The following is a 20707-nucleotide window of genomic DNA, read 5'->3' on the forward strand; positions in this document are numbered from 1 at the left end:
TTGATGATTTAGCAGCATGCTATGGGATTCACCTGATTTGCATCTCACCATACAACTCCCAAGCTAATGGTATTATTGAACAGCGTCACTATGATGTCCAGGAGGCCATCATGAAAAGTTGCAAGGGGGATGAGTTGTGCTGGTACCAATCCGCACACACCATCCTATGGGCTGAGCATGTCACAGTACACCAAGTGACAGGTCTAATGTCCTATTTTATGGTCCATGGCATAGAGCCTATATTCCCATTCAATCTTGCTAAAGGAACATTTCTAGTAGCACTCCCAGACCAAGATATGTTCTTGACCACAGACCTCATTGCCTGGCGTGCATGCCAACTGCAGAAGCGACAAGAAGATCTCCAAGCCATCAAAGAAAGAGTCCAGAACACCCAGTACCAGTCCATCTGCAAATTCAAGCAGCACTTCCAGTGCTTGATTACAGATTATGATTTTGAGCCTGGTACCTTTGTTCTAGTATGCAACAGCAAAGTCAAGTAGGAGCTAAGTCAAAAGACAAAGCCATGCTATCTCAGACCTATGATTGTTATCCATCACATGAAGGGTGGGTCATATATCTTGTCAGAACTAGATGGATCTGTGTCTAGGCTTCATTTTGCAGCCTTTCACTTGATTCCTTACATTCCATGCAGTGAAACTAAAATCTCCATTACTAGTATTACAGGCCTGGACGATGAAGCATTGGACAACCTGGTAGGAGAAGACATAGAAGAACTGGATGATGAAGCGCCCAATTTCGACACAGAGGGATAGCCACACCTCCATGTGCAACACCCGCCCCTGTACCCACATACCCACATCAGACCTCAGCCTATATCTGCAAAAAAAAAACCAGAAAAACACAAAAACATATCATCCTTGTATGATAGCCTCAGTTTTACCCCAGGTTTTGTCCAGTGCCTCAGTTTCATTTCCCTTCTTTCCCGCCCAATTCCAATCACTCAGTAACTTACATATGATATGCACTACCTGCGCATAGACTCTAATCACACACAGACATTGCCAAAGGACTAGATTATATGTGCACTCAATGATTACTGTACAAATTCTCTTCAAACATGTAGGCAGCTCACCACACACATTGATACATACCAAGGATTCGACTGCACCACCACACAGCAGGGATAGAGGATGAAAGCGCAACAAGGAAGATAAGCCAGGTGGAAACCTGCAAGTGACATGTATCTTTCCACTTCTTCTGCAGCATGCACACATGCTCATTTTACCTTACTTATCTCTTAGGCACCCAGTGGAGTAGGACCAGAACATAGGACATGGGACATAGGGATACTGGACACTTAGGACTTAAGGTGCACACCAAAGGATTCAAACTGGTCAAAACACTTCCATTTGGCACTATTCAAGGGTATCCTAATGTACATGCACACTGATTCTTGTCAAGAAAGAAACTATCTACAGGAACCGCCTCTTCTTCTTGTAGTGGATGGAGATAACATCCAACTCATTCAACACCTCCATCAGCATGCCATGCATCAGGCAATTGACCTGAAAATGACATAGCTTTGTAAAGCTCTGTCTATCATAAAATTTATATAATACCTATCATAATTGCACTCAGCCTGACAAAGCTTTAGATAGGCAGGTTCCACTGGGAAAAACTGCCAAAAACACAATCATGACACTTGTTGTAAACACCTGCCATCTTCAACAAAGTCTTATATTATCACTCAGCCTTGACGAAGCTTTAGATAGGCAGGTTATAGTGGGAAAAATTGCCAAGGACACAATTATGATGCATATTGCAAACATCTGCCATTTTCAATAAAGTTTTATAATACTAGACTACTTCAAATAAAATTGCCAAGAAATTACTGAAAAGTCTCAACCTTGACACTCATTTTATCGTTTTATAATTCGAATCAAATTTTAATTGGGTTTAGGGTATACACATGTAGTACTAATACAGGAGAGCAGAGAAACATGATAGGACAGAAGCTAGAGAGGGACATGATAGTTACCTGTCTCAGGGGAGAAGGAAGAGACCATAAGGGCCAGGGAGGAGGACCAGGGAGGGCCAGGAAGGAGGACCAGGGAGGGCCAGGGATGAGGACCAGGAAGGAGGGCCAGGGAGAGCCAGGAAGGAAGACCAGGGAAGACCAGGGAGGAGCCAGGGACCATAAAGGAGGAAAAACCACCACATAGGGCCAAAGATATCACCATGAAGAGACAGGGAGGAAGAGAAGAGGATGTTGGCTTGAGGGGCCAGAAGGGTGTACTTAGAGTGTAGATGAGATGACAGAAGACAAGTTTTGAAGTTGGTTGAAAAATTGAAACTCCGACTTACCTAAGCATCTGTCATGTAACATGGTTAGTGCAATGTCATGCAAGTAATGGCAGTGAAGATAAATTGGTAGAGAATTGTTAATACAATTGTAAGACATGACATATCTACATCAGAATGTTGGCTTTCTTACAATCCTTGTCCATTTAATATCAATTTGTCATACTTATATCAAACTTTATCTTTGTATATAATCTTATATAATTCAGTAGATTCTTGATATGATTTTACCAACTAAATCTAGGAAAAACAAGTTTGTGCTGATTTCCTAATACAAAATACACATCAAGGTGATATTTCTAGCATAGTCATATCTTCATTCATATATGTGTGACACCATGATAATGATATCTGGTCATATCAACTTCAGGTTGATTTCCTGATGTGCATAGTAAAAACCTTGGCATAGAGAGCCTGCACCTGACCCTCCATGAGCAAGTCTTCATCACTTGCTTCTGCATCAACAAGCAGGTCAAAATCCTCTAGATCTTCGCCCTCAGGCAACTTGCACTTCTCAATGCACACAAGAGAATCAGGTTCCTTGTCCTCAGAGACCATAATGGGGGGTTCAGGCAATAAAACAGGGCAGCACATAAGGTCACAAATGTCCTTGGAGGAACCCATGGTAGGGCCAGAACCAGAAGTTGAAGGTGCCTTATGTGCAGCCTGAAGACTAGGCTTGGCCACAGCCTGGAGCTGGGCCTGACACACTAAGAAAAGGAAGGTTAGATAGAGAAGAAAGATCTAAGGAAAAACTTACCACTGCACTGATGAGTAGCATGCTTGCAGCCATGCTTAGCTACCTGGCAGGTGAAGCACCCCATACCAGGCATACCTTGGCAAGGGATATTGTGCTTAAGGCACCAGTTGCACTTGTCCTTATGTGAGACATGGGCCTTGGGAACACTCATATGTCCTACCATCTAGCAAGCAAGTTCAGCAAAAACAACCAAAAGAGAAAACAGAGAGTACTCATGTGTTTTGCCTTACTAAGGACAGGCTCTACAGCCTTAGATTCCTTATGAATCCCAGCGCATGCAGGGTGCTTGGGAGTCTCTGGTCTCTCTTCCTCCTCATCAGCCTCTCCTGCAGCATCCTCACCAGCCTCTTCCTGACCATCCTCCATTGCAAAGTCTTCCCCAGTGGCCTCCTTCTCCTTTCCCTTGCCTTTTTCTTTCAACTGCTTCTCCTCTTCCAAATGCACGCATTCCTTGGCCTGATGTTCAGCCTCAATTTTGAAGGTGCGTATCTGCTCATGGAAGTGAACATGCACTTCTTCAGCCTTACAACCTTTAGTGCTCTCCTCAGGTGCAAGGACAAGGCTCAGATTATGAGTCTTGCTGTCCATGGAGCATTTCTCTAGATCAGCCTGCAAGAACATTAGAAAAGGGCAGTAAGTGCACAAAAGTACCACTTACCAGTAGCTTGACCCAATTGTGGCACCATTCTTCCTTGTGAGCCATTAGATCAGGTCGATCTTTGGGCATAATATCAGCCAAGTTGACCACCTGGGCATGTAATTCAGTAAATGCATGCTGGATTTTGTCAGCAGCAGGGTCAACGACCTTAGAAAAGTCAAAAGAGAAGCTAGACATGATAGCAATGGTAGAGATGAGAGATAGGAAAAGAAGTAGAGGTACTTATAGGGAAGCATGATTGTGTCCACCACATGTCCACACTTCTTTCCATTGTCTGTGCAAAAATCACTGAACTCCACACTCCACATCTCTATTCAATCTGGAACTGGTCCACAAACTCTACTGTACCTGGAATTCTATGGTCACATGCCCTTGTCGATGCAAAAATTCTGCCAAGTCCAAGTCCTGATGCATGACTGACTGGGGACAGTTGGTATTTGAGTCTCCCACAGATGTGACAATCATACCAGCGCTAGGCACATATGATCAATAGTATGGTTCTTCTCACCTTCAGGAAAGGAGATAAAGCGTGGATCATTAAATCCATATATATTGACCTATCTGCTCTTACTCCAGTCTGGTCCTAGGAATCTGCCCTCCCATGTCCTATCCATGTCCACCTACCTCTGCTGGTGTGTTATTTTTCCCAAATGTCATTGCTAAATGAGCTGCAGGTCTTATTACACATCTACTCACGTTCCACAGCACATGATGTCTTATTACCTATAGACTCATCACATGTTTACTAACTACACTACAATTCTCACCTACACATTCTGGACATTCACATGCTATGATATAAATGACCACAGTACATATGATTGAGTAGTTCCCTTTCCCCCAGACTCAGCTCTATAGGAGAGTCATTCTTGTGTTATTTTTGTAGACCTTGTGCAATCCATCTATTTTGCTCTTTCTTGACAATCCTGCACAATTCAACCACTCTGAAGTTCTGTACCACTAGGATCTTACCCTTAAGCTCTTGCAAGAATACCCGACCCGTGACCAGTAGTTTAGTGCAATTCTTCACTTGTGCTATATCCCTTGTGACCGGCTGCTCCATAGAGCATGGTTGATTTTGTGCACATTACATCTGCCACACCAGCATCTGACACCCAATACACTCACACATATCTTCCAATGGTTCATCCTGCTCTTGTGATACTAACATCAGTTGATTTTTGCCCATGCTTACAGTTGATTCTTTGGCATAGAAATTCAAAGGTATACATATGGTCCGCATTCTAGTTTCTTAGGCTGACATAGGTTATAACTCCTTTGCTCACTTACTTCCCTTGCACATAATTGAAGGAAGTGCTTCAATAGCAGTCCTCTCAGGCCGATCAATTAACTTGCGCCTCTTAGGATAAGTAGTGCTAGTTGCCAAATGCCTAGTACCAATTACTTCTTCACAATGGACACAGAGAAAAGACTCATATCCGAATTTCTGGGCTGCAATGCACCAAAAATGTATTGGTGGTCACACCTTTGGCTCCCAAATGGACAAGTGGCCCACTCAGCATGGAAGGAAGCACTGCGACCTCTAGAAAAAACATGAATGTTGTGAAATGTCAAGGTACTTCATATATTTATTGTGTGTTCTCAAATTAATTGATATTTTAGCTCAAGATTGACGGAACAACTTGCTATGAGGAGGTCCAATATTTCACACAGCTTGCCATTTGAAATGATGTTGAACCTGGCAATGACAAGGACCCTGAAGATTTTGTCTGCTGATTACAGGGTCCACAGGCAGCATGGTAATTCAGGACTGTCACACTTGTTTCATTATATTCCACACCTGACAAACAGCTTCTTGAATTGTCACACCAGACAGTTTGGTCTTGCACAAATCAAGGTGAAGTTGGCCTTCATGTTGTAGATGTCACTGATATCCAGGCCATCATCACAGTTATACCTCATTGGCCTACTTTACCATCTGGAGTTACTGAGGACCAAGTCTTTGTTGTTGAAAAGACCAGGCTTGATGTATCATATACTGGAGTATTTACTGAAGAGGATGATGACAATAATGAGTGAGAAGAATAGAAGTACCTGTTCCAAAGTTTTCAATACCATTTCATGAGCACATTGAGCAAGCAGTAGCAACAGGGTTCTATTTCACTAATAAGAATACAAGTGTTCATTGTGTACAATTAGAAGAGGTCTACAAAATAAATGCAATGGAAGAGACACCAAAAAGTTACAAGTGCAAAGACAAGGGGGAATGTGAGTCTGTAAGGGGGTTTCAAGTGATATAAAGGAGTACTGTAAATGAAAGCCACCAACTCAAGGACCCATAACAGAATATTCCAGTGGAGACAGAATTCTAATCACCCTTGGATGATACTGAAGCCCCTTTGCTTAATACCTCTACTAGTACACAATTTTTGCTCATTTGGTTCTCAATCATTTTGCTATGTCTGATGAACACTACCAGCCTCAGGCTCAAGATTTCAGCTGTATGAATCAACTATATGACAATAACCACCAGCTCCTGGGCCATGCTAGTGCATGATCTCCCTTTCTCATACCTCCACAGGGTCAGCTGAATCAAGGCTGGAATGGCCTTTCGCATTATGGTGGAAGCTTTCCAAACAACACAGTGAGATTGAATATGTTTTATTATGTTCAAAACAGTGCATATACTCACTCACAGCATACATTTGGACAAGTCCAAGATGAAAATATTCATCTGCAATTTGTCAATGAACATTTGAGTCATCAAATTTTGATCCTTACTGCATCCCAAGATGCTTATCAGTTTGTTTTCTCCTGTTATCTTCAGCAGCTTAACAAACCTGAAGCTTAGAATCACATTTGAAACTTTATCACACTCACTTTCACTATCAGATGATATTTCTTTATATTTGGGCTCCAATACACTACTTCAACCACTCAAAATCCCTGTCAAGACTGATGCTATTGATTGCAACCCTGTCACTGGTCTATGAAAGGAGGACTACCCTCTTGTCAATTTTTGGACTCACAAAGACTTCAAGAAATGGGACAGCACTGCTGATGCACAAGGTGATCAGTGGGGATCATTACCCTTCCTCAAGCATATGAATGGGGACCCTGTCATGGCATCCAAGCAATGCACCATCATGAAGACTTTTCATGTGGTGTGAAGAAGAAATAGGTACTAGGCTGTTAGCAACTAGCACTACTTATCCTAAGAGGCATGAGTTGGTAGATTGGCCCATGAGGACTGCTATTGAAGCACTTCCTTCGAATGCAAGGGAAGCAAGTGAGCGAAGGAGTTAAAATCTATAGCAGCCTAAGAACTAGAGCACGGGATGTATATATACCTTCAAATTCCTATGTCAGAGAATCAACCATGAGCATGGACAAAAATTGACTGGTGTTAGTATCACAAGTGCAAGATGAATACTAGAGGATACATGTGAGTGCAGCAAATGCCGGATACTGGCATGGTAGATGTGACACACATGAAATCAACTGCGCTCAATAGAGTGGCTGGGTGCAAGAGAGATAGCATGAGAGAAGGACCATGCTAAGTTACTGGTCACAGGTCAGGTGTTCAAGAGCCTAAGTATAAGGTCCTAGTGGTACAGAACTTCAGAGTAGTTGAATTGTGTGAGATTGTCAAGTATGAGCAAATAGATTGGATTGCACAAGGTCTACAAAAATAATGTGAGGGCAACTCTCCTATAGGGCTGAGTCCAGGGGGAAGGGAACTAACTCAATTGTATGTACTGTGGTCATTTTATCATAGTGCATGAAGGTCTGGAATGTGTAGGTGAGAATTGTAGCATAGTAAGTGAGCGCATGACAAGTCTATAGGTAATAAGACATCATGCGCTGTGGGACATGAGTAATGTGTAATAAGACCTGCAGCTCATTTAGCAATGATATTTGGGAAAAATAACGCACCAGTGGAAATAGGTGGACATGGATAGGACATAAGAGGATGGATTCCTAGGACCAGACCAAAGCTAAATGGGAGTGCGGGTTGTGGGAGGAGTGTGTACCTATTGTCAAAGGAGTGTACTAAAAGTGGATGAGTCAATATATATGGATTTAATGATCAGCACTTTATCTCCTTTCCTGGGAGTGAGAAGAACCATGCTAGTGATTATATGCACCTAGCACTGGTATGATCATCACAGTGGATGAGTCAATATATATGGATTAAATGATCAGCACTTTATCTCCTTTCCTGGGAGTGAGAAGAACCATACTAGTAATCATATGTGCCTAGCACTGGTATGATCATCACAGTGGCCTGGTTTGGCCTCCAACAATGTGGAATAGCACTAATCTCATGGGGTTGAGCAATCCCTAATGCTTGCAATGCACTCTACAAAGAAGTGTCTTGCATACACCCCAAGTCAGCCCTTTGTGACAGGTACTGGAAGATCAAGCACATCACTAGAGACCACTACCCATCATGGGCATCCACTCATCTCAAGGAAGGAGATTCTTCATCTACTGACCCTGAGGAGATAAAACTACATGTAAAACCACAAAAGCAAAAGGCAAGGATGGTCAAGTCTGCCAATACCTGTCAACATGATTCAAAACACATGAAAACAGCTAACATGAACTTAGAGGCTTGTGACTCAGAGCCACCCAAGATCTCTTCTTCAAATACTGAGTCTCCTGATCCACCTTCATCATCTCTTTTGCTGCCATTATCACCAAGCCCAAAGCCTCAGACAAACAATCCAGTAAGTTTAGTAGTTATCTGCATTCATGCAATCTGAACTACTTTATTTGCAACAGCCAAAAACCCTATTTGCTCCACTCTGAAACCCTTTGTAAGTGTTTTTTTGCTCAATATACCTACTACATTGACAAACTTTGGCTTTCAGAAAAGATGCCCTTATCCACCTCAAGGAAAAGGAAAATAACAAGTCTCATGATGCTTTGCCAATGCCCTTGATTGCTCCTGCCAATATGACACCAACCACAGCACCCATCAACACCAATTCTGCAATACCTTCCACCAATGCCCCTGCAACACCAACAGCACCTGATCTGACAATGTTACTCATGCTACCAATGCCATCTGCAGACAACACAATCACACCTTGTGTGGATACTCTTGGCCTTCCTAGTGTTTCTTTAGCAACACTGATCAAGGCTTGTGGCACATCTATGCCCTCTGAATCTGTGACCTTGCAGGTTGTGAATGCAGACTCACAAGGAAAGCCTGGCTCTACCAGCAAGAACTTCTGCCCTGTGACTACAAAGAATGGGAGGTGAGTCTTACTAATTCTAAGATTCTCATTTTACATTGCTAATGTAACTTCACAACAGAAATCTTTGTGCACATCGCTGGCTCAAACAAGTAGCACCCAATGGCTACTCTTGAGATTTCAAATTATACTGGGACTCACTGGGCAAAGACCATCAGGAGGTGTGTTTATCTTCATTCTGCCATTTGCATTACTAACTTGTAGTGTTCTCCAGAAATATGAAACAGACACAAAAAACTGGTGAGCACTATCATATTTTCTCAGCATACTGACATGTCTTCTTTCCAGATATCTGATGGCATTTGGACTGGCAGTACTGTCAAAGTGATCAGTAAGTTCTCCAGCAGTACATTGTTCTAGCACAGCAGCAGCATCAGGTAGGAGGGGCAGGTATGAGCATGAGCACAGGGGTGGGCCCAGGTATGAGCATGGGTGGTTTTTAGTGGCATGATTCATATTGTATGCTATGTTGCAATGCATTGATTTCTGTATATCTGTGTTGAAGCCAGCAAGATATCAAAGGGACATACAGTTATATTCAAATCTATAGAATTCTATCTAGCAGTCAATGTGTTGAAAAGCATACACCAGCACTGATGCACATTGTTTTCACAGCTACAGAAAGCACAGATACTGATGCATGTCTATGTGATTCAATGTGCCATAGCCATAGTAGATTTGCGTGGCTGTGTGTGGAAATGGCCATGTCCAACTTTCACTGGGGGTCATCAATGATCAAGGGGAAGGCACAAAGGCTGGACCCTCACACACAGGGGTCACTTGACTTATTAGCACTTTATTAACCCTTCCTATGTGGCACCCATATTATTAACTGTTATTAACAAGTTATTAACATGTTGTTATTAACACTGCTAATAAAAAACAGGTTTTCACCCATACCCTAAAGAAAAAAGTATCTAGCTGATAAAGTCTGTTTTTAAATCTTGGTGTTTTGTTTAAACCCCTCCTCCATGTAATTATTCAACCTGCCTACCCTTCACCATCTTCCCTTCTTGAATGCATTGGATTCTTCCAAAAATTTAACCAACCATTGTTATAATCCCTTTCTCTGTACCCATGATTTCAGTAGGTATGAAGTGGTGAGATAGGACACCATTATAGAGATACAATGGAGTTTTTGTGTTGTGGTTTTAGAGACACCCAGACCATGAGTACAGTGTCTCAAAAAAGTGTCTCAATGTTTGTGACTTTTCATGTAATTGCTGTATTGTGAGCTAGGACATGAGAATATGACTAAGCCATAGGGAGGTGTGGGAAAGCTCTGCTTCTAAGCTTCATGTTTGATCCCTATAGCGTGGGAAGATTATGTCATCAAGTGAAGATATGGTTGATTTAATTTGGTGACTCATTGAGACACTTTTTTTGACTTTCAGTTTGGCCAATACAATCTCTATAATTCTAGTACTTGATGCTTCCTCCTGTTGCTTTAATTACTTCCACCACTCTTCCATGCATACTATCTATCAATTTGAGGTATTCCTCATCAACAATCTTGCCCCACTCTGCTGCAACTCTCCCATAGCTGAAATAACCCCTATTGAGGTTCTTGATAGACTGCAAGTGATATCTTGAGCAATTACCAGGGCTGTTCAATAGGGTTGAGGTCTGAGGACTGGACTTACCATGATAGCACACTGATGCCATAGTTTTCAAACCATTTTATGGTCAACTTGAAGTATGCTTAGGGACATTGTCTTGTTAGAAGGTAACATCTTATTCAATAATTCTTGATTCTTGCATGCTTCTGAGCAGATAGTTTCAAAAATTGAAATGTGCTGCTCTGCATTCATCCTCCCCCCCACCTCACAGAGAATTTCTACTCCATTCCACCTCATACAACACCATACCATCAAGTTTCCTACTTTACATACTTTAGTGTTTTCTTGACTTTTTTTGTTCTAGTAGTTGTTCTGCCTTTCATCACATATATTCCTAGCCATCTGACCCCATCCTATTGATTTTGGTCTCATCTGACCAGGTAGCCCTATTCCAGTCCTCAACAATCCAATATTGAGGCTTTAAAGCCAAGGCTAGTCTCCTTCTCCTCTAGGCTGAAGACAGGAAAGGCTTTTTCTGCCTGTTTACAGCTTTAAGATTGGCTGCCTTAGGAGTATTCCTGACTATTTGAGTGGAGAGAGCAGTGTAGATGATGTAATTAATAAATTTGGTAGCTTGAGTAGCATTGGCAGCCTGCCTAGTTGGAATATTATGAACAAGAGATTTTTTGCTATGTGGCGTAAACTTGAAAGGACAATCTAGTTTGATATTTTTCTTATCTGGCATGACTTTTTTATGATCCTAACGATAGTAACCCTGCTCAGGCCAGTTTTGGTAGCAATCTGCCTGGTATACAGATTAGAAGAGCTGAGGATAATAATATGGACTATTTCAGCTGTGGAAGAGAGTTGCAGCAGAGTGGGGCAAGATTGTTGATGAGGAATACCTCAAATTGATAGATAGTATGCATGGAAGAGTGGTGGAAGTAATTAAAGCAACAGGAGGAAGCATCAAGTACTAGAATTATAGAGATTGTATTAGCCAAACTGAAAGTCAAAAAAAGTGTCTCAATGAGTCACCAAATTAAATCAACCATATCTTCACTTGATGACATAATCTTCCCACGCTATAGGGATCAAACATGAAGCTTAGAAGCAGAGCTTTCCCACACCTCCCTATGGCTTAGTCATATTCTCACGCCCTAGCTCACAATACAGCAATTACATGAAAAGTCACAAACATTGAGACACTTTTTTGAGACACTATAAGTACTTCATGCATGAAGTACTGTTGATTATCTCTGATTTGTGCACTCCAGATATGGAAGGGGACTTTATGTGGAGGGAGCAGGATTGGACACATGAAGAAGTGTTTGAGCCAAGTGGAACTCATCAACAATATTGAAACTTGATCTTGTTATTGTTTTGACAGGAAGCATGAAGCAGGAGAAGAACACCATGACAAGGTTTTTATAACCATCACACAAGATCCTGCTAATCTTGGTGGAAACATATGTACAGAATGGTGTGCAAAACACAACTTGGCTAGATAGTTGTTAGAATACCTAGCCAACACATGTCTACTAGTCCTGCCTAGCTGCTACACTTGCAAGCAAGAACATTCAACCCAAGGGAATTGCTACTGAGAACAGCCTATGATACTAAAGACCTGAAAGTGCGCAGGTATGTAGAGTGTGGGAATGTGGAAGTGCAGTTGATGAGTGGTCAATGAGCGGTCAATGCAGAAGTGCAAGATGCTAGGATAAGGAGTAGGGAAGTCTTAAGGAATGGTGTGAGTAACAAGTGAGGGCAAGGGTATTCATTGCATGGGTAAGGAAAGTCAAGACAAGGTGTCCAGGTATAAGGTAACCAATAGGGGCTAAAAGCATGCACTAATGGTGACTGCTCCTAAGTAAAACCTAAGGGAAGAAAATACCATAGAAGGGAAGTAAATATGAAGTAGTCACCCTAGGCACTTTATACTAGCTAAACCCTCTCAGAACAGAAGGGACAGGACAGACAGGCAGTAATAATATGTAATAAGACTGCAACACTTGTTACAACACATGAGGCAAGGCAAAATACATACCAATGAGGTAGGATGGACAATGGACTGATGCAGGACATCTGTAAGGTAATCCAAAGGCATGGGAAATTGACTGCAGGTACCCATGCAGTGCAGGAGTGAATGAGCAGGTCTGCAGAGTGTGGGAATGCACGTCTGGAGCGGGTTGAGTGCAGGAAAAGCAGTTGATACAGAGTGGTCATGTGTTAAGCTCACATGCTCAAGGGGGTCAGATCACAACGGCTTGGCCTCAGCTCATATGCTGTGCCCCTTTCCCGAGTATGTGCCCTTAATTTCCAGGGGCTAGAACAGTTGTCCGGAGTTTCTGGGATTTGACTAGGGCGGATAACGGACGTCCAGATCTGAAATGTGAGATAAATCTGATGGACGTCCGGATGTTACCTGGGCAAGCGGATAAGACTAATCCGGACGAAGTCCGGACTAGAAACTAACAGAGGATGGACTACCCTTAAGGTAGAGTCAGAAATGTAGTCTAGGATGCAATCCTAAGACTCGGAATATGACAAGAGACTTATCTCGAGTCCGGAGGACACAGGAATGAGCAGGAACTAAGATGATATTCCAACTGGAGTATTTCCGAGAGTTACAGGAGGTTTATATACTGTAGGTATCATATAGGAATCAGTCAGCAAACATAAAGGCTATGTACGAAGCATATGCAAAGTCTATTAGTAAGTAGGATGGATCACAAATAATGAACACCGGAAATGAAATGTATGTAACGGATCAATAATCAAAAGGGAAACATGGTTAACCGGAGTCCGGAGACAGGGGCAGTCTAAATGGAGTTGGGCGCTGATATAGGGTTTGGATTCTGGAAGGGAGATAAAGATAGATCAGATCATTTGAGATCTGGATCTCGGATCCGGATATCTGGAGAAGTGGATTTAGAGTTGAGAGTCTGGAATGGCATATGACATCATGTATTGATGCACCTTTCCATCACCTATATCAAAAGATGGCCATTGCAAGCCTAGTGGGAATATGATCGTCACAATGGGCTGGCTGGTGTCATTAAGACTAGAACTTCCTTGAATGCCATACCAGATGTCCTCCAGCAGTAGTCTGAGTTCATCATAAAACCTGCCAAGATAGAGGTGAGGTGCCATACCTGTTTTGATCATAATTGAAGCATTGAGCCACTGATACTCAAGAACATCTTTTTCAAATACTAGCTGGAAAGATGGATGATGGCACCAATCTTCTGGATAACTGGTGAATACATTTACAAATGTCATGCAAAAATCACTCTGCAGTTACTTTTTGTCTCAATCAAATACAGCACCAAATAAAGAAATAATGGACTACTGATGTAGTGGGAATTTTGTCCAGCTGTGGCCTCAATAGGCTCATATTCTTTGGAGCTCATCTCTTGCAAAGTATGTTCCTGACATGATTAATTTATGGCCTGACTGTCAGTGGCAGGATTTCTAGTACACACAGACAACCATCAAGTGAGTACCACTCTTCAGCTTCATTGCTGATGCATGTGGTTGGATCCAGCTCCAGCAAATACTGATATCACTCCACAGTTGTGTGTGAAATCATATGATGCAGATAATGGGTCTAGAGGAGTTCTGGGCATCTAGGCTATGTGTGTCAGAAGCAGATGCTTACTGGTTCCATGGAGAGCTCACACTTCTTGACATGTGCAGTAACCTCTATCATGGCTATGCACTAGGACTTTCCTAGACCAGATGCCATGAAAGTGCTAGTAGGTCTCGGATTTCACCTGTGCCTTCTGCACATGTATGCATTTAATTGTGCTTAATATATTGACCATGACTAGGCTTGACACTATTTGGGGTGTCTCCGAGCCACTACATAGCCTAATGCTAGTGGTCATGTCAAGTTCATGTGTCTACAGTTTACATGCTTTGGATTGTTTATCTGCCAACCTTCAGCTCTGTCTATATTCTCACCTTGAAGTCTGCTGGCAGCGCGACCATTCTGATCCAAATGCCAAGTACTTTGCAAAAACATCTTTTCTACTAGGATATAAAAGCAAGCCATCTTCCTAATACCATTTGCCATTAGCAGAAAGAGCTACTGTTCCTCTTGACACATCCCATATAACCTAGCACAAGCCACGTGTTTCTCATTTCTCCTTGCAGTTGTTGCAGCTTTGACGCCATCTATGTCTGTCAGTGCATGTGCAACTGCAGAAGGGCTTTGTGGCTCAAGCAGCATGGAACACGATACATGCTGCCCAGGCCTTAGATGTGTGATGGGTGTGAGTATGAGTTGTCTTGCATTCAGGATTTAACCCCACAACTCACCTTTGTGCCTTGTACCAATAGGACACTGGTGATGTTATGTATTGCCAGTGACCCTCCCCAGATGAGTTTGGTGGACCAAACATATCGTTGCAACAGTGAGTTGTCTCTTTCACATTGGTACAGTGGTTGATCATACAATATGCAGTTCATTGCAGAGTTTTTGGATATGCTTACTTCTGTACAAGTTTTCCTGATGCTTCAACCAGACTCTTGAACAAGTTGCTGTAGCATTGATAAAAGACCCTGGGCTCAGGCCTCATATCATTTGACTTGCGTACATTTTATATAAAAGTCCAAGAAAACTGTTGCATTCAACTGACATCAAAGTAGGTGTACATGATGTTGAAGATCATTCAGAAGGAAGAAGGGTCCTGCTAGTGTTGAGGGTACCCAAACTACACCAAATATTTTGACTCGGGTGCTGCTCCTTGAGCACAATCATAATTAATTTGACTTTGCTTGCAAGGTCATAGGAGGTCATAAACCATCTCAATAAGTTACCCTTAGTCTACCATAAGCAGACCAATACAAGGAAGGCATGACTCCATCAGCTGATCTTGTCAAGAGAAGGCTGCAGGCACCAAACTTATTAGATGATGTTTGATTAAAAACACATGACACATCATATACTGAAGCCCTGCACATGCACCAGAATAGCATCAACTATAAATTGTGCATAATGACATCTAGTGTAAGTTTTGTCAATAATGGAGTTGGCACAGATCCTTCATATGCCTACCTTGACATGCAAGATGATCTGAGATTGATTCCAGTCTACTGCTCTGTAACAGCCTAAGAGGCTCCAGTAATGAAACCAATCATAATACATTTCATAAAGCAATATATTTGCCACTGAGAGAAGTGTAGATGCTGGATATGGGTGATGTGCTTGGAGTGGTCCTGCAGAGGTTCCAGGTCTTGAGCTTGGGGATCAGAGTAGAAAGACTCAGTTTGTGCTTGAATAGGAGTTGTGCAGGAATGTCCCTGCAGTAGAACTCAGGTACACCATGGCAGCATCAAGGCTGCCCCAATGCTATACACTGCATCATGATTGCATGTGCAGTTGCATTGAAGCAATTATGGGTAATGGTCTGTCAAAATCTCACTATCCCCAGGGTACCATGAAAATGGATTGCTGAATGAAATCTGAGTACACAGATGTAGAGATCTTGAGGCATAGTCCTCATATCTGTGGGAGCAACCACATACATCAGTGAAATTCATGAAAATCAATCATACTGACCTTTGGCAATTCCACAGCTGATGAATGGGGTTGTTGATTCATTCATTATTTGCTGCATCCAAACATGACCATGGCATTAAAGTAAGTGGTGACCTGAGACGATGCATTCCAAGATAGTCAAATGCATCTCTTGTAGTGGATATGTTGATCATGGAAATTATGCATCATGTCTTGCAGCAGAGTAAGAATTATCCCCATTTAGTGGCATGTATCAAGCTCCCAGAAATTGTTACAGTTACGCCCACCCCTACTCATTTTCCTCTTCCCTTTGTATTATGTCATGACCGCGCTGCCCTGCACCATCACTAGACCTCCTGTTTGCTATGCTATATTTGTACTACACCACAATCGCTGTTGCTGTCGCTAGGTGACTCATTCTTATCTCTGACTCATCCTTATCTCTGACTTGTCCTTATCTTTGACTCATTGCTGCTGACGTATATGTACCTGCCCTAAAGTCCTTATGGCTATATATACTTGGTCGAATACTCAGTAGATCTTTACTTTAATCTTACTAGGTTTTACCTGGAACATCTTTCGCTTAAGACCTCCAATCTTAAGTCATCTAAAGACCGATATTCAAATCAGAGACACTCTCTCTGTCTTGTCTTACGACCCTTGCATTTGCAGGGTCTTGAACGTGACTTCAGCCGTCACTCTTATCAAGCTGCTGTTGTTACAACTATCCTAGTTCATAACAGAAATGTATACTGAAAATTTACTAGCACATGTGAGCATTTGATCCACTTCAATAACTTAATGGCTATTAGTCAACTCCAAAGCAGAGATGTGGGATGCACTTGCTACCAGGGAGACCAAGGGAGTTATTCACTGGTCAGCTAGACTAATGAGAAACCAGAAGGTCTTTGACACTTGAGGTTTTGAGCACATCCTTGGACAAGTGTATCATAGGCAGCAGCAACAGAGTGCTTATGACCCTTCAAGACTGGACTTGAAGTGTAGCAGTAACTGTGATGTACAGTGGCTCAAAAAACTGTCTGCATGTTTTGACATTTTTCACTATCTATGATATTGTGTGAGAACGAACAAATGCCTCAAGGACATGCTTATACCACATTGTAGTATGGCTTCAGGGCTTTCATTTGAGCCCTACACCGTGGGAATCTGTGGAGATATGGTGGAGACATAAGGCTTATAAAATGATGACTCATGTGGACAGTTTTTTGAGTGTATATTAAAACTATATAAATCATTATTTATGACACCACAAAAATCATGCCACTATTATATAAATTATGAAGTGATGTCATTATGTTATTTTATGACTATATCTAACTATATAAACCAGAATATCTCATGTATCATAGTCATAATCACCATGAAAGCCATCTCCTCTGCTCAAAGAGATAATATCCTCTCTCTGTCTTATGCTGGCCTCTCTGCTCGCCAAATTTCCTCTAGAACTGGAGTATGCAAGTCCACTATGGCCAAGTTTATCAAAGAAAGTCACCCAGACAAGGAAAACTCTTGTGAAGGACGTCTATCCAAGCTTATCTCTACTGACAAAAGGGCTATTATCCAACATATCACTACAGGAAAGGCTGATAATGCTGTCCAAGCCACCCATTATATCAATTCCACCATCACTACCCCTGTCTCTTCACAAACTGTGAGGAATGTTCTCAAGGCAGCTCATCTCAAGGCAGTAACAAAGAAGAAAAAGCCTCTTCTCTCCATCAAACATAGGCAGAGAAGACTAGCCTTTGCCTTAGCTCATCAATACTGGACTGTAGAGAACTGGAAGCATGTTATATGGTCAGATGAGACCAAAATCAATAGGATTGGGTCAGATGGGAAGGTATATGTATGGAAAAAGAAGGGAGATGGCCTAACAGACAGAGAGGTTAATGGGACTGTCAAGTTTGGAGGAGGTTCTTTAATGGTATGGGGCTGTATGGGATGGAATGGTGTGGGAATGCTTGCTGAGGTTGAGGGGAAGATGAATGCTGAGCAGTATGTGGACATTTTAAATGACCACTTGCTGCCTAGCTTGGCAGAATCAGGGATTGATGAAGAAGATATCATTTTCCAACAGGATAATGATCCCAAGCACACATCCAGAAGAGCTAAGGAATGGTTTGAAGAACATAACATTAATGTTCTTGACTGGCCAGCACAGTCTCCTGATGTCAATGTCATTGAACATCTCTGGGGAACACTCAAGAAAAAGCTTCAAGCCTATGAAAACCCCCCTAAAGGAGTATGGGAGCTTTGGGAGAGAGTAGCAGTGGAATGGGGGAAGATCACAGCTGAGAATTGCCAGAAATTAATTGAGAGTATGCCTAGAAGGATAGAGGCAGTAATTAAAGCCAAGGGAGGTCATACAAAATACTAGAATACCTGGTTATTATTGTAAAATACTTGAGTCAAAAAACTGTCTGCATGAGTCACCATTTTGTGAGCCTTGTATCTCCATCATATCTCCACCGATTCCCACGGTGTAGGGCTCAAATGAAAGCCCTGAAGCCATACTATAATGTGGTATAAGCATGTCCTTGAGGCATTTGTTTGTTCTCACACAATATCATAGATAGTGAAAAATGTCAAAATATGCGGACAGTTTTTTGAGCCACTATACAGTAAGACTCATACACAGCTGCGAATGCAACTAAGTGTCAGTCAAAATCCAGCATATAATTAAACATAATAAGTCTTGCCTTCAGTTCGTGCACATGGACACACATATAGGATGTCAATCCTATGCATCCATACTAGTTCAATCATCCAAATGTATCAGAACCTTTCATACTCTGGAGGGCTGCTGAGTGATTTGGATTTCAAGAACAATTCAACAAACAACACATGCACCTTCATCAGTTCATACTTTGTGTTCACCTACCTGAACTAGTAGCCAGTCACTCTGTGGGGCTTGCACTTTCTTGGTATGATGACAGAGACCTGGAAGATTATATTCATGTGATTGCATGCATGGGAAATTCTGGCAGCTCAGTCAGTTCAACCCCTACTCAAATACTCATTTGCAACCCACAATGCCAAAAAAACCAGCCACCCTGAGTGAGCATTCCAACATTTGCATTATTACTGCAGCCTACGATCCAAATCAAGAGTAGTAGAATTAGTCAAAAGTTGTTGCATAGGATAGAGTACTGACTTGTCCAAGTTGGAAACATCCAAAAAATTGCCTGATGCTGATCATTGATCAAGGACCAGGCAAAGGAGACCAGAAAATCCACAAGGTGGGTTGTCCTGACATTTAAATCCTGTGTGAATAGATTTTGGTCTCTTTGATTTATTTGAACCAGTGCACTGGAGACATGATGGCAGCTGGCTACATGTGACAGCAGACAAGAACTTTTGATTAATGATATTGTCATTGCTTGTTAGCAACTTTTGAGGGGAGAAAATAAATGAGTAGAGTTTTTAGACCCTGATAATTCTATTGGGCTGCTCAAAGCAGTGGATTTGAGAAAGCTAAAAACTGAAAATTAAATAGTGGCAAGCAAGCAGAGTTGTGGAATCCCCTACTTCAATTTTAGGGCACTGGAACTACAACAAACCAAAGTTCACCCAACACAAACCTGGTGCCCACCTGAACCTGTGACTTCCATCCTGTAAAATAAAATTCAGCTTAGCTTTAAACCACTCCAGTGCTCACTGCAGAATGACAGCTCGCAATTAAATTGCTGAATGACACAAGTGACTTGGATGGCACCCTTATATACCCATGTACCTCTCACAAAATGGAGTCACCTGAAATGTCAGTTCATGAGGGGACACAATACTTGGTTGAATTTCAAGTTAGATGGCCACAGCTAAACATTGCCAACTGTATTGACAAAGGACAAGGACCAAATGTTGTGACAGTGGAGATTTGCTTGTCAGTCAGCAATGGAGTAGGAGTCTTCATGGTTTCTCCACCTTGACCACTGGTGGCATTTCTTCTCATGTTAAATCATTGGACTGGGTATTCTTTCTCCCTGGATATGCAGAAAAGTTGAGCAGCTGACAATGTATTAGCACACCAAGCTGGATCACAGTCAATGGTGAGTGCTCTTTTCACTCCAACCATGTTTTGTTGCTGGGTGCTATCACTATTGGAGTGGCAATCATTGCTACTGTTCATGTTGATTGCCACCATTGAAGTTGATGAAAGCAGTTGTACCAACAGATACTTAGAGGATGATCCTGATGCAGCCATAGTGACAATCTTGACTCACATGAATGCTGCTATGGTAGATCTTGAGGGCACACTGCTGAGTCACTTTCATGAATTCTGATAGTGGTTGTGAACTTGCCTTAAGGTGGCTTGTGCATGTGAAATAGTGTGACACCCCTTTTTGGGCCACACTGTGCATCACACTCCTATGTCACACTGTCCCTATCCTTGGCTCAATGCCATGGAGCATGTCCAACAAGGGGGCTCAGGGTGGCTGCCAGTGAATTGCAGATAATGTTTTTTTATTAGCATATTGCTATATATTGTATATTAACACACCAAGAGTTCTTCATGACAAAGTTCATGCACCTAAGTATCATATAAGTATTGACTGTTATTTTTGTAGCCAGTGATCATCTGAGGTGTCTAGCCATGCAGCACTAGGAGTCAGCACTGCTGACACAGACCTTGTGGAGCTG

General features: G+C 42.0%; 4 protein-coding genes across 4 annotated transcripts; 1 reads left to right on the forward strand and 3 right to left on the reverse strand.

Moving 5' to 3' along the window:
• Positions 1-2004: 2004 nt before the first annotated feature.
• BJ212DRAFT_1578393 (uncharacterized protein) lies at positions 2005-3917 on the reverse strand (the record flags this gene model as incomplete). Its single annotated transcript, XM_041342217.1, has 6 exons — positions 2005-2256; positions 2722-3024; positions 3083-3121; positions 3158-3194; positions 3243-3691; positions 3741-3917. 6 exons carry the CDS (start codon positions 3915-3917, stop codon positions 2005-2007), a joined length of 1257 nt encoding a protein of 418 aa, XP_041191086.1.
• An 836-nt stretch (positions 3918-4753) lies between these two features.
• BJ212DRAFT_1301129 (uncharacterized protein) lies at positions 4754-5296 on the reverse strand (the record flags this gene model as incomplete). The annotated part of the gene is made up of 4 exons (XM_041333085.1): positions 4754-4833; positions 4869-4904; positions 5031-5192; positions 5227-5296. The coding sequence occupies 4 exons, from the start codon at positions 5294-5296 to the stop codon at positions 4754-4756; spliced, it is 348 nt and encodes a 115-aa protein (XP_041191087.1).
• Positions 5297-5504: 208 nt separating this feature from the next.
• Positions 5505-5681, forward strand: BJ212DRAFT_1214876 (uncharacterized protein; the record flags this gene model as incomplete). Its single annotated transcript, XM_041329290.1, has 1 exon — positions 5505-5681. A coding segment is annotated over one exon (177 nt), but the record flags the coding sequence as incomplete, so codon positions are not given.
• Positions 5682-13559: 7878 nt separating this feature from the next.
• On the reverse strand, positions 13560-14236 carry BJ212DRAFT_1301131 (uncharacterized protein; the record flags this gene model as incomplete). The annotated part of the gene is made up of 4 exons (XM_041333086.1): positions 13560-13651; positions 13680-13780; positions 14010-14083; positions 14186-14236. The coding sequence occupies 4 exons, from the start codon at positions 14234-14236 to the stop codon at positions 13560-13562; spliced, it is 318 nt and encodes a 105-aa protein (XP_041191089.1).
• Between the last annotated feature and the right edge of the window lie 6471 nt (positions 14237-20707).

The sequence above is a fragment of the Suillus subaureus genome (genome assembly GCF_016647635.1).
Source record: "Suillus subaureus strain MN1 chromosome Unknown BJ212scaffold_24, whole genome shotgun sequence".
In the NCBI taxonomy this organism is placed as follows: Eukaryota; Fungi; Basidiomycota; class Agaricomycetes; order Boletales; family Suillaceae; genus Suillus; species Suillus subaureus.